The sequence below is a fragment of the Capra hircus genome, chromosome 19 (genome assembly GCF_001704415.2).
Source record: "Capra hircus breed San Clemente chromosome 19, ASM170441v1, whole genome shotgun sequence".
Lineage (NCBI taxonomy): Eukaryota > Metazoa > Chordata > Mammalia > Artiodactyla > Bovidae > Capra > Capra hircus.
In genome coordinates, this window is record NC_030826.1 from 27,217,986 (window position 1) to 27,231,350 (window position 13,365).

Consider the following 13,365-nt stretch of genomic DNA (forward strand, 5'->3'; position numbering starts at 1 on the left):
AATGTAAGACCAGAAACTATAAAACTCCTAGAGGAAAACATAGGCAAAACACTCTCAGACATAAATCACAGCCGGATCCTCTATGACTCACTTCCCAGAGTAATGGAAATAAAAGCAAAAATAAACAAATGGGACCTAATTAAACTTAAAAGCTTTTGCATAATGAAGGAAACTATAAGCAAGGTGAAGAGACAGCCTTCAGAATGGGAGAAAATAATAGCAAATGAAGCAACTGACAAAGAATCTCAAAAATATACAAGCAACTCCTGCAGCTCAATTCCAGAAAAATAAATGACCCAATCAAAAAATGGGCCAAAGAACTAAACAGACATTTCTCCAAAGAAGACATACAGATGGCTAACAAACATGAAAAGATGCTCAACATCACTCATTGTCAGAGGAATGCAAATCAGAACCACAGTGAGGTACCATCTCATGCTGGTCAGAATGGCTGCTATCCAAAAGTCTACAAACAATAAATGCTGGAGAGAGTGTGGAGAAAAGGGAATCCTCTTACACTGTTGGTGGGAATGCAAACTAGTATAGCCACTATGGAGAACAGTGTGGAGATTCCTTAAAAAAACTGGAAATAGAACTGCCATATGACCTAGCAATCCCACTGCTGGGGATACACACTGAGGAAACTAGAATTGAAAGAGACACATGTACTCCAATGTTCATCGCAGCACTGTTTATAATAGCCAGGACATGGAAGCAACCTAGATGTCCATCAGCAGACAAATGGATAAGAAAGCTGTGATACATATACACAATGGAATATTACTCAGCCATTAAAAAGAATACATTTGAATCAGTTCTAATGAGGTGGATGAAACTGGAGCCTATTGTACAGAGTGAAGTAAGTCAGAAAGAAAAACACCAGTACAGTATACTAATGTATATATATGGAATTTAGAAAGATGGTAACGATAACCCTATATGCAAGACAGCAAAAGAGACACAAATGTACAGAACAGTCTTTTGGACTCTGTGGGAGAAGCCTAGGGTGGGATGATTTGGGAGAATGGCATTGAAACATGTATATTATCATATGTGAAACAGATCGCCAGTCCAGGTTTGATGCATGAGACAGGGTGCTCAGGGCTGGGGCACTGGGATAACCCAGAGGGATGGGATGGGGAGGGAGGTGGGAGGGGGGTTCAGGATGGGGAACACATGTACACCCATGGTGGATTCATGTCCATGTATGGCAAAAACCACTACATTATTGTAAAGTAATTAGCCTCCAATTAAAATAAATTTAAAAATAAAACACACAAAATTTTTATTAATGCCTAGTTGACTTACAGTGTTGTGTTAGTTTCAGGTGTACAGCAAACTGATTCAGTTTTATATATATGTAAATCCACATATATATGTGTATATATTATACATATTTTATATGATGTATAATTACATATATATTTATATGTATATTCTTTTTCAGATTCTTTTCCATGATAGGTTATGACAAGATATTTTATATGGTTCTTTGTGCTGTAACATTGTTCAGTTGCTCAGTCATGTCCGACTCTTCGAGACCCCATGGACTACAAAACTCCAGGCTTCCCTGTTCTTCACCATCTCCCGGAGCTTGCCCAAACTCATGTCCATTGAGTTGGTGATGCCATCCGACCATCTCTTCCTCTGTTGTCCCTTTCTCCTCCTGTCTTCAGTATGTGCCAGCATCAGGGTCTTTTCCAATGAGTCAGCAGTTTGCATCAGGTGGCCAAAGTATTGGAGCTTCAGACTTAGCATTAGTCCTTCCAATGAATATTCAGGACTGATTTCCTTTAGGATTGACTGGTTGGATCTCCTTGCAGTCCAAGGGACTCTCAAGAGTCTTCTCCAACACCACAGTTCAAAAGCATCAATTCTTTGGCTCTCAGCCTTCTTTATGGTCCAACTCTCACATCCATACATGACTACTGGAAAAACGAAAAACTACTGGAAAAACAAAGGTCTGACTATATGGACCTTTGTTGACAAAGTAATGTCTCTGCTTTTTAAAATGCTATCTAAGTTTGTCATAGCCTTTCTTACAAGGAGCAAGCATCTTTTAATTTCATGGCTACAGTCACCATCTGCAGTGATTTTGCTGTAAAGTAGGTGCTTGTTTATTTTATATATAGCAGCTATATCTGCTAATCTCAAACTCTTAATTTATCCCTGCCCTTTCCCCTTCTGGTAACCATGAGTTTTTCTTCTGTGTCTGTGATTCTGTTTCTGCTTTGTAAATAAGTTCATTTGTATAATTTTTTAAGATTCCATGTAAGTAATATCATATGATATTTGTCTTTCTCTCTGTGACTTCAGTTCAGTTCAGTTCAGTTCACTCGCTCAGTCGTGTCTGACTCTTTGTGACCCCATGGACTGCAGCACGCCAGGCCTCCCTGTTCATCACCAACTCCCAGAGCTTACTCAGACTCATGTCCACTGAGTCGGTGATGCCATCCTACCATCTCATCCTCTGTCGAGTTACTTAATCCTCTGTGTGACTTACTTAATATGATAATATCTAGGTTCATCCATGTTGTTGCAGATGGCATTATTTCATTATTTTCTACCACATCTTCTTTATTCATTCATGTTGATGAGCATTTAGGTTACTTCTGTGTCTTGGCTATTGTAAATAGCACTGCTATGAACACTGGGATGCATGTATCTTCTCAAATCAGAGTTTTCGTCTTTTGTAAGCATTTCTTTTTAACTTCGTTGGTGAGTTGTTTGATGTCTGGCTCCCCCACTAGACTATGGACCCTGAAATGGGATGAACACTAATTTGTTCTCAGCACCAAGCACACTGCCTGGCACCTACTTTAGAGGTTTAATAAATGTTTGTTAAATGATATTAGAAGATATTTGTAGAACTTTGTATCAGACATTGTGTTTCCTGTTGACTATTTTATTGAATACAACAGGCCTAAGGGTGAAGTACTATCATGACTCCCAGTTAACAGATTAGGAAACTGAGTCTCAGAGAAGTTCACTCACGCAGGTTCACATGGCTGAAACCTACCGATCCAGACTGGCTGACACCAGAGCCCAATCTCTTAACTCTGCAATTGGCCAACTTCCCAAGGAAAGAACAACTGTCAGGGTGCAAAGGGCCCTGGTGCCATTTTTTAAAACCATTTGAGTATTATCCTCCCAGACACTGGGGAGCTTTTGAAAGCCCTCTATATGCCTCACCGTTTTTTTCTGTTTCCTGTATTTCCCCTTCTCTCAGCTGCGGGAGACCATTGAGCAGGAGATTCGGGACATGGGCCTGCAGCCCACCCCGTTCACCCTCACCAAGGTCATCCAGTTGTATGAAACCAAGAATTCCCGCCACTCCACCATGATCGTGGGCTGCACGGGCAGCGGCAAGACTGCCTCATGGCGGATTCTCCAGTCCTCCTTGTCCTCCCTGTGCCGCGCGGGGGAGCCCAACTTCAACATTGTCAGGGTGCGGAGCTGGGGCAGTGGGACTGCTGTCCAAGACTTGAGTAGCAGGCGGGGGCGCCAGGATGTAGGGAGGGCAGTACAGACCAGGAGGGCGGCCTGGGAGGGGTGAGTGAGACCGAGGCTGAATACAAATACCTGGAAATAAAGGGACAGCCTGGGATTTGTGTCTGCCAGCAGCTCAAAACTCCCTTCCTGTGTCTATTTTAGGAGTTCCCTTTGAACCCTAAGGCACTGTCCCTAGGGGAGCTGTATGGGGAATATGACCTCAACACAAATGAATGGACGGATGGCGTCCTGTCCAGTGTCATGAGGACGGCATGTGCAGGTACCCAAGGGGTCATGGGGTGGGGAGAGCAGATTCCTGAATTTCCTGAGGGGGTGGGCAGTGTGGGGATAGAAAACTCAGTTTGGGGGAAAAAATGCTTGGAAATGCAGAGATCCCAGGAAGCAACTGCTTGCGTCTCCAGGAAGATGAGCATGGAGGGAGGGCAAGGTAACAAAGCTGTGGTTTCTTTCTCCTCCACCTCCTACCAAGACGAGAAACCAGATGAGAAGTGGATCCTTTTTGATGGCCCTGTGGACACTCTGTGGATTGAGAGCATGAACTCTGTCATGGATGATAACAAAGTGCTGACCCTCATCAACGGAGAGCGCATCGCAATGCCTGAGCAGGTTGGGGGGTGGAAACTGGAGGGCCCCAGGGCAGGGCTAAGGGGAAGAGCAGGGCCAAGAGGAAAGAGGAAGTTCTATAGGAACAAGAAAGAGGAGGAGGACACCTGGACTCAGGGCAGCCTGTGAGACTGAAGAAGAGATGCCTGTCTGCCACGGACGCTGAGGACAATCATATAGAGAACTATGTACCAGGATGCGCTGTGGCAGAGACTAAGGCAGTCTCATTGCCACTGACATATGGGGGAATGACCTGCCCTTGTGCACCTGGGCTGTAATTTATGAGCTTTTGTAAAGAGCCCACCCTTTCCTACCCAATCAAACAATGTGAGGTGAAGAGAGACTTCTCATAAGGATGACCTTGAATAAGCCCTAATTTTTTTAAATAAGCAAATCATTTGTAAAGCTTAGGTCCTTATTCATCCTGCCACACGTGGTACTCAGTAGAGACACCTTGAGGCATCAGAATTCTGGGTGTTTTTACTGCTGAGAGAAAGACAAGGTTCTGACCAAGTATATCTGTAGGTGTCTCTCCTGTTCGAAGTGGAGAACTTGGCAGTGGCCTCCCCAGCCACCGTGTCTCGCTGTGGGATGGTGTACACTGACTACACAGACCTAGGCTGGAAGCCCTATGTTCAGTCATGGTTGGACAAGAGGCCAAAGGTATGAAGGAGATGGAGGAGCGGGAAGTAACCAGTGGGGCCTGGGGGTGGTGCACAGAATAATTCAGAGCTCCTGCTCATTCAATGCCAGGTGGAGGCCGAGCCCCTTCAGCACATGTTCGAAAAGTTCATCAACAAGATGCTGACCTTCAAGAAGGACAACTGCAATGAGCTGGTGCCCCTCCCAGAATATAGCGGCATCATCTCCCTCTGCAAGCTGTACTCCGCCCTGGCCACACCGGAGAATGGGGTGAGAGGGGGCCAGGGCAGGAAGGGCTCTCAACCTCCCGGGAAAATGTCTGGCAAACGATGTGTCTGAGACACAATTGGAACATGAGGCTTGAGTGGAGCAGAGACTCCAAGAGGAGGCCTCACCAACTGTGGAGGCAGCAAGGGTGTGTATGAGGGTGTGTGTATGCGTGCACACGTGTGTCCACGTGGGCACATGTGCTGCAAGGCCAAACTATATATTTATATCCAAATCAGATAGAGAGCACAGTGGGCTTCACTATAATTTCCTGCCTGTATTTAAGAGCTGAGGATAGTTCATTTGGTTCCTCATTTCTCCATTCTTCTGAAATTAAGTATTAAATCTTGGAATCTGTGAGCCCTTGGGATACTGTTTTTGCTGGGAGGAGCTCCCCAATTAGTCTGATGAGGGGCTTTAGAAATTTCCAGATTAACTGATATTGAAGAACATTTTTGTTTAGTTTAGAATTCTGGTGTAAGGACCAAAATTGGATATTTTTCTGCTGAGATTAAATCACTGCCTAGAAATGGTTCATATTGTTTTTAAGGGCATTACCAGCTCATTCAACTATTAATATATAGTTGTATAACAATTAGGATCTATAACAGTATGTGTCATTCCTGGTATGATCAATATAAATTAAAACTATGTAGGTGAACTTGCAAGGTGACATGTAGGAAAATGATAGTAAGGTAGTATCAATGGCACTCAACTGCTGAGGAGGACTGCTAGGGGAAGAAGGCTGATGAACAGAACAAAGAGAGGAGGGCAGTCTATGCCAACAGGATGACTTTTGCAGAAACACAGATAGGAGAGCCAGCCCCCCGCTGGGCAGGATAGGCTGATGGGTGGTGTCAGTGTGTGGTACCTCTTAGCTGTAGCAGAGACCCTGAGAAGAGGATGGTGAGATGTGTACGAGTGTGAGCTGGAAGGACAGAATAAGGACTCTGGATTCAATACAGCAGACACCAGAGTCTCAGCACAACTTCCCATGGTGCTTTTGTAGCTTAGTAGGTTTATGTAAATGTTTCGATTTAGGTTTCTCTACAACTACATGGTTTTCCAAACAGAACCAGGAAGGGAGGGAAATTTTAATTCTTTGTGCCAAAATAGACCCCTCCATCTCTCTTTTTAAAAAACATGTATGTATTTGGCTGTGTTGAATCGCATGGGCTCTCTAGTTGTGGCACTCAGGCTTAGTTACCCCACAGCATATGGGATCTTAGTTTCCCAACCAGGGATCGAACCCAAGTCCCCTGCATTGCAAAGCAGATTCTTAACCACTGGACCACCAGGGAAGTCTCTCTCTCTCTTTTCTATTCACCTTTATGTTGCTTAAAAAGTTTTTTTTATTGGGGTATAATTGATTTACAATGTTGCATTAGTTTCAGGTGTATGGCAAAATGAATCTGTTATACAAATACATACTTCTACTCTTTCTTGATTCTTTCCCCATATAGACCATTACAGAGTATTGAGAAGAGAGATCCTGTGCTATAGAGTAGAGCCTTGTTCCTTAGCTATTTTATATATAGTCATGTGTATATGTTAATTCCAACTTCCCAATTTGTCCCTCTCCCCAACCTAGTCCCTTTGGTAACCATGTGTTTGTTTTCTATGAGTCTGTTTGTGTTTTATAAATAAGTTCATTTGTATCATTATTTTTTAGATTCTTCACATAAGTGATGTTTTTCTTTGTCAGACTTACTTCACTTAGTATGATAATCTCCAGGTCCAACCATGTTGCTGCAAATGGGATTATTTCATTCTTTTTAAAGGCTGAGTGATACTCCATTGTATATCTGTACACATCTGCTTTATCTAGTCCTTTGTTGATGGACATCTAGGTTGTTTCCACATCCTCACTATTGTGAATAGTGCTGCAATGAACATTGTGGTGCATGTATCTCTTCAAACTATGGTCTCCATCTCTTCAGTTAATAGATTTAGGATATTTCCTCTTCTCCTTTTCCATGCAGGTGAACCCAGCTGACAGTGAGAACTTTGCCTCCATGGTAGAGCTGACATTTGTGTTCAGCATGATCTGGTCGGTGTGTGCCTCTGTGGATGAGGAGGGCCGCAAGAAGATCGACAGTTACCTCCGAGAGATCGAGGGCACTTTTCCCAACAAGGTCAGCGCCTTCCAGCTCAGCTGTCCTATTTTTCTATAACCCTGATCCTCAGACATCTTGAGCCTCAGCCTGCCACCCAGCTCTCTTTCTTCTTCCCCGTGATCTATGAGTGCTTTTTCTGGGCAGGGAAAGCCAAAGGCAGGCTTTGGTAATCTGACACACATTCCGTCCTCAGGACACAGTGTACGAGTATTTCGTGGACCCAAAGATGCGGAGCTGGACATCGTTTGAGGATAAGCTCCCTAAGAGTTGGCGCTACCCTCCAAAGTCAGAGCCGGGCCTGGGGGGTGGGTCAGGCTTGGGATTGCGGTGGGGGCAGATGTGGCAAGAGAGTTGAGATGACTTTCCAGGATAGGAAGCAGAAGCTAGAGGAAATGGGACAGGGTCCCTGAGGAGAATGCCTGATCCCCAGGCCCCACAGGAGGCAGGGTGGGTGATCAGAGAGCAGTGATGCTAGAGGAAGAGTGGGGAGCAGAAGGAAGCAGGAGTTAGAACAGAGTGGGCCATGATCTTGAGACACAGTGCCTTTCCCCACCCCCAGCTCCCCCTTCTATAAGATCATGGTGCCCACTGTCGACACTGTCCGCTACAACTACCTGGTGAGCACCATGGTGGCCAGCCAGAACCCCGTCCTGCTGGTGGGTCCTGTGGGGACTGGAAAGACCTCCATTGCCCAGAGTGTCCTGCAGTCCTTGCCCTCCAGCCAGTGGTCAGTGCTCACAGTCAACATGTCTGCGCAGGTGTGTGGCAGGACCCCCGGGCCAGGTTGCCAGCCCCTGCTCCCTCCCTGTCTCTGCTCCCCTTTGGGAGCCCAGTGCCTGCTGGACATGCCTCTCTAACCTCGAATTTCTCTCTTGGGACCCAAGTGTTCATTCTGTACCTTTCCCACCAGACCACATCTAATAATGTGCAGAGCATCATTGAGAGCAGGGTGGAGAAGCGAACCAAGGGTGTCTATGTGCCTTTCGGAGGCAAAAGCATGATCACCTTCATGGATGACCTCAATATGCCAGCCAAGGACACGTTTGGGTCCCAGCCCCCGCTGGAGCTGATTCGCCTCTGGATTGACTACGGCTTCTGGTATGATCGAACGAAGCAGACCATCAAGTACATTCGAGTAAGCATCCAGAGAATCTGTTCTTTGAGTCTCTGTCCCTTCCCGTGATGGGTTCTGTCCCCACTCCACTGGGACCCCAGGATAAAGTCCTGTAAGCCTGTGTTCCTCCCCACAGAGGAGGGTCCTGCCTTTCTTAGGACCCAGACATCTGGCTCCTTCATCAATTCCTGCCAGTAACTCTCTTCATTGACTGCCCTGTGCTTTGTGACCAAGGGAGCCTGTCCTCCAACTTCTACTCCTTTCCCAGGCCTCTTACACCTCGCTTCCATGGCAACGCTGATGCCAACCAGAGCCGCCCACAACACCCCTCTCCAGGCCTCTCCGCCTCCCATTGTTTCAGGAACCACCTCCCTGGTACCAATTCTCTACTCCCCATCCAGGATCCAGGAATCTCCTGTCAGTCCTGGCTGTTCTCCCATGGGATCCTGAGCATCTTGTTTATTTTTCCTGAATCAGTGGGCAGTCATTTCAGCCTGATTTCTGGGGCACTCATCTATCTGACAGGGTCCAAAACTCAACTAATAATAGATTCATATGTTTCAGAGAAAGAACATACATACACAGATACAAGTATATATTAATATATGTGTATATTAAAATAGAAGAAAATGTCCAGAAGATGTTATCAAATGTTGTGTGTGGTTTGTTTTTTTTAACTTACCTCTATTTTCCAAGTTGGGAACATGGATTATAATGATGAAATAAGAACAAATAGGGAATTCCCTGACAGTCCATTGTTTAGGACTCAGCGCTCCCACTGCCAAGGACCTAGGTTCAATCCCTGGTCAAGGAACTAAGATCTCACATACTGAATGGCATGGCCAAAAAAAGAGAAAGAAATAAGAACAAGTTAGTTACCTCAGTAACTCTGTGGACATTAAAAGTGTCCCAAACCCCTTCCTTTCCCTCACCTTTTCATTCCCATTACTCCATGTTTCTTCCTGCTCTTCCCTCTTCCCGTTTGTCCCTCCATTCCCTCTCTTCCTCCTGGCTCCTCTTACATCCTCCCTATTTCTTTGCCCCTCCTTTTCCCCTCCTCCTGCCTGTCTCCCCCAACCCCACCCAACCCATCTGGTCTTTGCTGTCTAGGACATGTTCCTGATGGCTGCCATGGGCCCTCCTGGGGGTGGACGGACTGTCATCTCCCCAAGGCTGCAGAGTCGATTTAACATCATCAACATGACCTTCCCCACGGTGAGGGCTTCCTGGGGGCTGGGGGAGGGGCCATAGAAGGCAAAACCACCCGTGTCCTAGAGAACGAGGGCACAGATCACAAGCTGCATTCAGGGAGCTCTGATACTTGGAGGGGAGACTCTCTGCTCTCTGCAGGCATCTTTGCTTCTGCTGAGCTGGCTCTGGTGTGTGAAGCCTGACAGTCCCAGTGGGCAGAGAGTGGGGCCCAAGCAGATGAAGGGAATGCACACCCTCCAAAGAGGAGACTAGAGCAGCTAGGGGAGGCAAGGGAAGAACCCAGGGGTGTCCCCAAACCTCAGAAATCCAGACAAATAATAATGCAATATTTAAAAAAATCAGTACCAAAATTCAGGATGAACAAAACACCAACATTTTAAACAAATACAAGATCAGTATAGTGCCATGCTGAGCTACATGAGAGCCCGAGGCAAAAGGAAAAACCAACAGTACAGATCCTGTCTTTATTTAAAACATTCGCATTTGTTCATTGTGGACAGTTTGCATTAATTCTGATTTTTAAATACACTAAAGTATGACTTCTCTTGATTTCTGAGGGGTGTTTTGTGCCCCTCCCCACTCTGCTCCCAAGTGCTTTACTCCACTGACCTGAGTCCCCGCCTTGGCTAAAAGGCCAGGGGCTGCGAGATTGAGTCTGAGGGCCTGTTTCTAGGAGTCCCAGATCATCCGGATATTTGGCACCATGATCAACCAGAAGCTCCAGGACTTTGAGGAAGAGGTGAAGCCCATTGGGAACGTGGTGACCGAGGCCACCTTGGACGTGTACAACACTGTGGTGCAACGCTTCCTGCCCACACCCGCCAAGATCCACTACCTCTTCAATCTTCGAGACATCTCCAAGGTGAAACTCCATCTGACCCTGCCCCTGGGCCAAGCACAGCCTCCTTGGAGGTATTCTCCCCTCCTCAAAGTGAGCCCCAGAGTGTGGGAGCATCCCACACACCCCAAATCACCCCATCCCGGAATGCCACTTTGGCTAGAACTTCTGGAGGGACCCTCTTCCCTCCCTCCATCCCACTGGCCACGCCCCTCTCCCAGGTGTTCCAGGGCATGCTGAGGGCCAACAAAGATTTCCACGATACCAAGTCCAGCATCACCCGACTTTGGATCCACGAATGCTTCCGGTGAGGGTGCTGTGGCCCACCAGACCCAGGCCTCCCCAAGCCCAAGCCTCCACTCCCCCATCCCCATCCCCCGCTCTCCTCCCCAGGGCCACTTTCCTCTCCAATCCCAGATCTAACTCCAGCTCCCTCCTAACAGAGTCTTTTCTGACCGACTGGTTGACGCCACAGACATGGAAGCCTTCGTGAGCATCCTAAGTGACAAACTCGGCTCCTTCTTTGACCTGACGTTTCATAACCTTTGTCCCAACAAACGTTCTCCCATCTTTGGTGAGCCAGGAGCTGTGGCCCCTGTAGGCTGGAGAGTCTTAGGAGACGGGTTAGAAGAAGAGGCGGGGCACTGGGGCCCAGGGAGGAAGGGCCCTCTGGGGAAGCCTGGGGAGGACCAGGCATTTGGAATCTGTCCCCTCTTGCCATGGCCCAGGGGACTTCCTGCGGGAGCCCAAGGTGTACGAGGACCTGACGGATCTGACGGTCCTGAAGACAGCCATGGAGACAGCACTCAATGAGTACAACCTGTCACCCGCTGTCGTACCAATGCAGCTGGTGCTCTTCCGAGAGGCCATCGAGCACAGTAAGCACTTCCTGTTCCCGGGCCTTCTCCAGCATCCCAGTGACAGGGTACTCCAAGGAAATGGGGATCTCTTCCCAGATCTTTCTCAAACTGAGCCCCAGAAGTTTCCCTCCTCCCTGACCCCAGATGCGCTTGTGTCCATGGGTGGACATTTTTTCTTTGATGATGGTATTTAACAGACATGGTGAAGGTTGAATGGTGAATTGCTACCCAAGCTTCAGGCACTAACCTCTTCCCACACTGGTGGGTCCCTCTATTGCAGCGTCAGGTGTCCCAGCCCCCAGCCTAGGGGAGGTCCCCTGAGCTTGCTCAGCCAACTCATTATCCTCCCTCTTTCCCTCCAGTCACACGGATCGTGCGGGTCATTGGACAGCCTCGGGGCAACATGCTTTTGGTGGGCATTGGGGGCAGCGGGCGGCAGAGTCTGGCCCGCCTGGCCTCATCCATCTGCGAGTACATCACCTTCCAGATTGAGGTCACCAAACATTACCGGAGGCAGGAATTCCGAGAAGGTAAGGCTGGGTTTCTGAGACGGAAGTGGGTTTGGGACTGAGAGTGAAATAGCAGGAGGGAGGGAAGCCAGGTAGGGAAGATGGTGTCCTGTATGTGTCCCTGGCAGGGGGACAGCTTTCTAATCAATAGAAGAGGAAAGACAGACAGAAGGGTGAATCTGAAAGGTCTCTGTCTCCCCTGGCCCAGATATCAAGCGTCTGTATCGCCAGGCTGGGGTGGAGCTCAAGGCCACGTCGTTCCTTTTCGTGGACACCCAGATTGCTGACGAATCATTCCTAGAGGACATCAACAACATCCTTAGCTCGGGCGAGGTCCCCAATCTCTATAAGGCGGATGAATTCGAAGAGGTGCGATGCTTCTACACCCACTACCAGTTGATTCTGGCTTTCCTAGGTCCAGAGGATGCCGCTGTCGCGCCCCCTCTCCAGCTCCTCCATTAGGTGGAAGAACTGTTCCTCTTGGGCCTTCTTCCCTCCCCGGACCCTGGTGGGCAGAGCGGCCTTAAAACCCACACCCCGTGTGCCCCGCTGTTCCCTCCCGCTCTGGGTGCTGTCCTGGAAACCTCCACCCTCTGATTGTGGCGGCGTTCACCAGATCCAGACGCTCATCATAGACCAGGCGCGCGCTGAGCAGGTGCCAGAGTCCTCGGACAGCCTCTTCACCTACCTCATCGAGCGCGTGCGGAACAACCTGCACATCGTCCTCTGCCTCAGCCCCGTGGGCGACCCCTTCAGGTGACTCCCGTGTCGGCCTTCTTCTCCCTAGGGAGTTGGTGTGTGTTTGGGGGGCCACTCCTCCCCGCTCCTGGTCTCCCTGCCTTCTGCCCCCAAGACTCCGGAGTAGTGCCAGCCTGTCCCACCGTGTCCACGTGTCTCTGCGTCTTATTGTCGCAGCCTGCACCAGGGCGTGGTTCAGCCTGCCGGATCTTTAGTTGTGCTATGTGGGATCTAGTCCCCTCACTAGGGAGCAAACCTGGACCCCCTGCGTTGGAGGCACAGAGTCTTAGCCACTGGACCACCAAGTCCCAGCCTGTGCCTGCTTTCAGCAACTTCCTGTTACTTACATGGGACTCATCCTCTCCTTTTTGGTAGATCAGTTTTGTTTATTTTTCTGGAAGGTGAAGGCTGTTTTTTCTTTTTCTTTCGTTTTCAAGTTTTAAATTGTGGTTTAAAAAAAAACTTAAATTTTACCATTTTAACTGGTTTTAAGTACATTCACACTGCTATGCAGCAGATCCTCAGAGCATTCTTGTCTGAGACTGTAACTCGATACCCAGTGGGAACTGCCCACTTCTCCCACCACCCCCAGGCCTTGGTAGCCACCCTTCTACTTTCTGTGAGTGACCACCCCTTAGATACCTTATAGATGTGGAATCATGCAGAATTTGTCATTTTGTGACTGGTTTATTTCACTTAGCATAATGTCTTCAAAGTTCATCCATGTAGCCAGCATCAGAATCCCCTTCCCCTTTAAGACTGAATAATATTCCCTGTATGTCTCCACCACATGAGATCCATACTCCGTATTTTCAAGGGCATCAGAAAGGAGGGGAAGGACAGAGAACTTATGCAGAGAGGCAGTTGAGGTCACCAATTTGTTTATCTTTGAATATTTTTGGCTTGTGGTGTGTTCCCCGTGTACCAAGCTCTGGGCTAAGCATCCTGTATG

The 13,365-nt window shown here is 47.9% G+C and overlaps 1 protein-coding gene across 1 annotated transcript in view; it reads left to right on the forward strand.

The window, feature by feature from the left end:
• DNAH2 (dynein axonemal heavy chain 2) overlaps positions 1–13,365 on the forward strand; it is a 102,743-nt gene that overhangs the window by 62,452 nt on the left and 26,926 nt on the right. Inside the window, exons 39-55 of the mRNA XM_018064595.1 lie at positions 3,230–3,448; positions 3,655–3,772; positions 3,983–4,119; positions 4,642–4,779; positions 4,870–5,028; positions 7,008–7,160; positions 7,336–7,427; positions 7,702–7,900; positions 8,053–8,277; positions 9,367–9,471; positions 10,142–10,330; positions 10,528–10,613; positions 10,750–10,880; positions 11,035–11,184; positions 11,529–11,696; positions 11,884–12,044; positions 12,292–12,431. Of these exons, the coding sequence (XP_017920084.1) occupies positions 3,230–3,448; positions 3,655–3,772; positions 3,983–4,119; positions 4,642–4,779; positions 4,870–5,028; positions 7,008–7,160; positions 7,336–7,427; positions 7,702–7,900; positions 8,053–8,277; positions 9,367–9,471; positions 10,142–10,330; positions 10,528–10,613; positions 10,750–10,880; positions 11,035–11,184; positions 11,529–11,696; positions 11,884–12,044; positions 12,292–12,431 (2,570 nt within the window). The remainder of the gene's footprint in view (positions 1–3,229; positions 3,449–3,654; positions 3,773–3,982; positions 4,120–4,641; positions 4,780–4,869; positions 5,029–7,007; positions 7,161–7,335; positions 7,428–7,701; positions 7,901–8,052; positions 8,278–9,366; positions 9,472–10,141; positions 10,331–10,527; positions 10,614–10,749; positions 10,881–11,034; positions 11,185–11,528; positions 11,697–11,883; positions 12,045–12,291; positions 12,432–13,365) is intronic.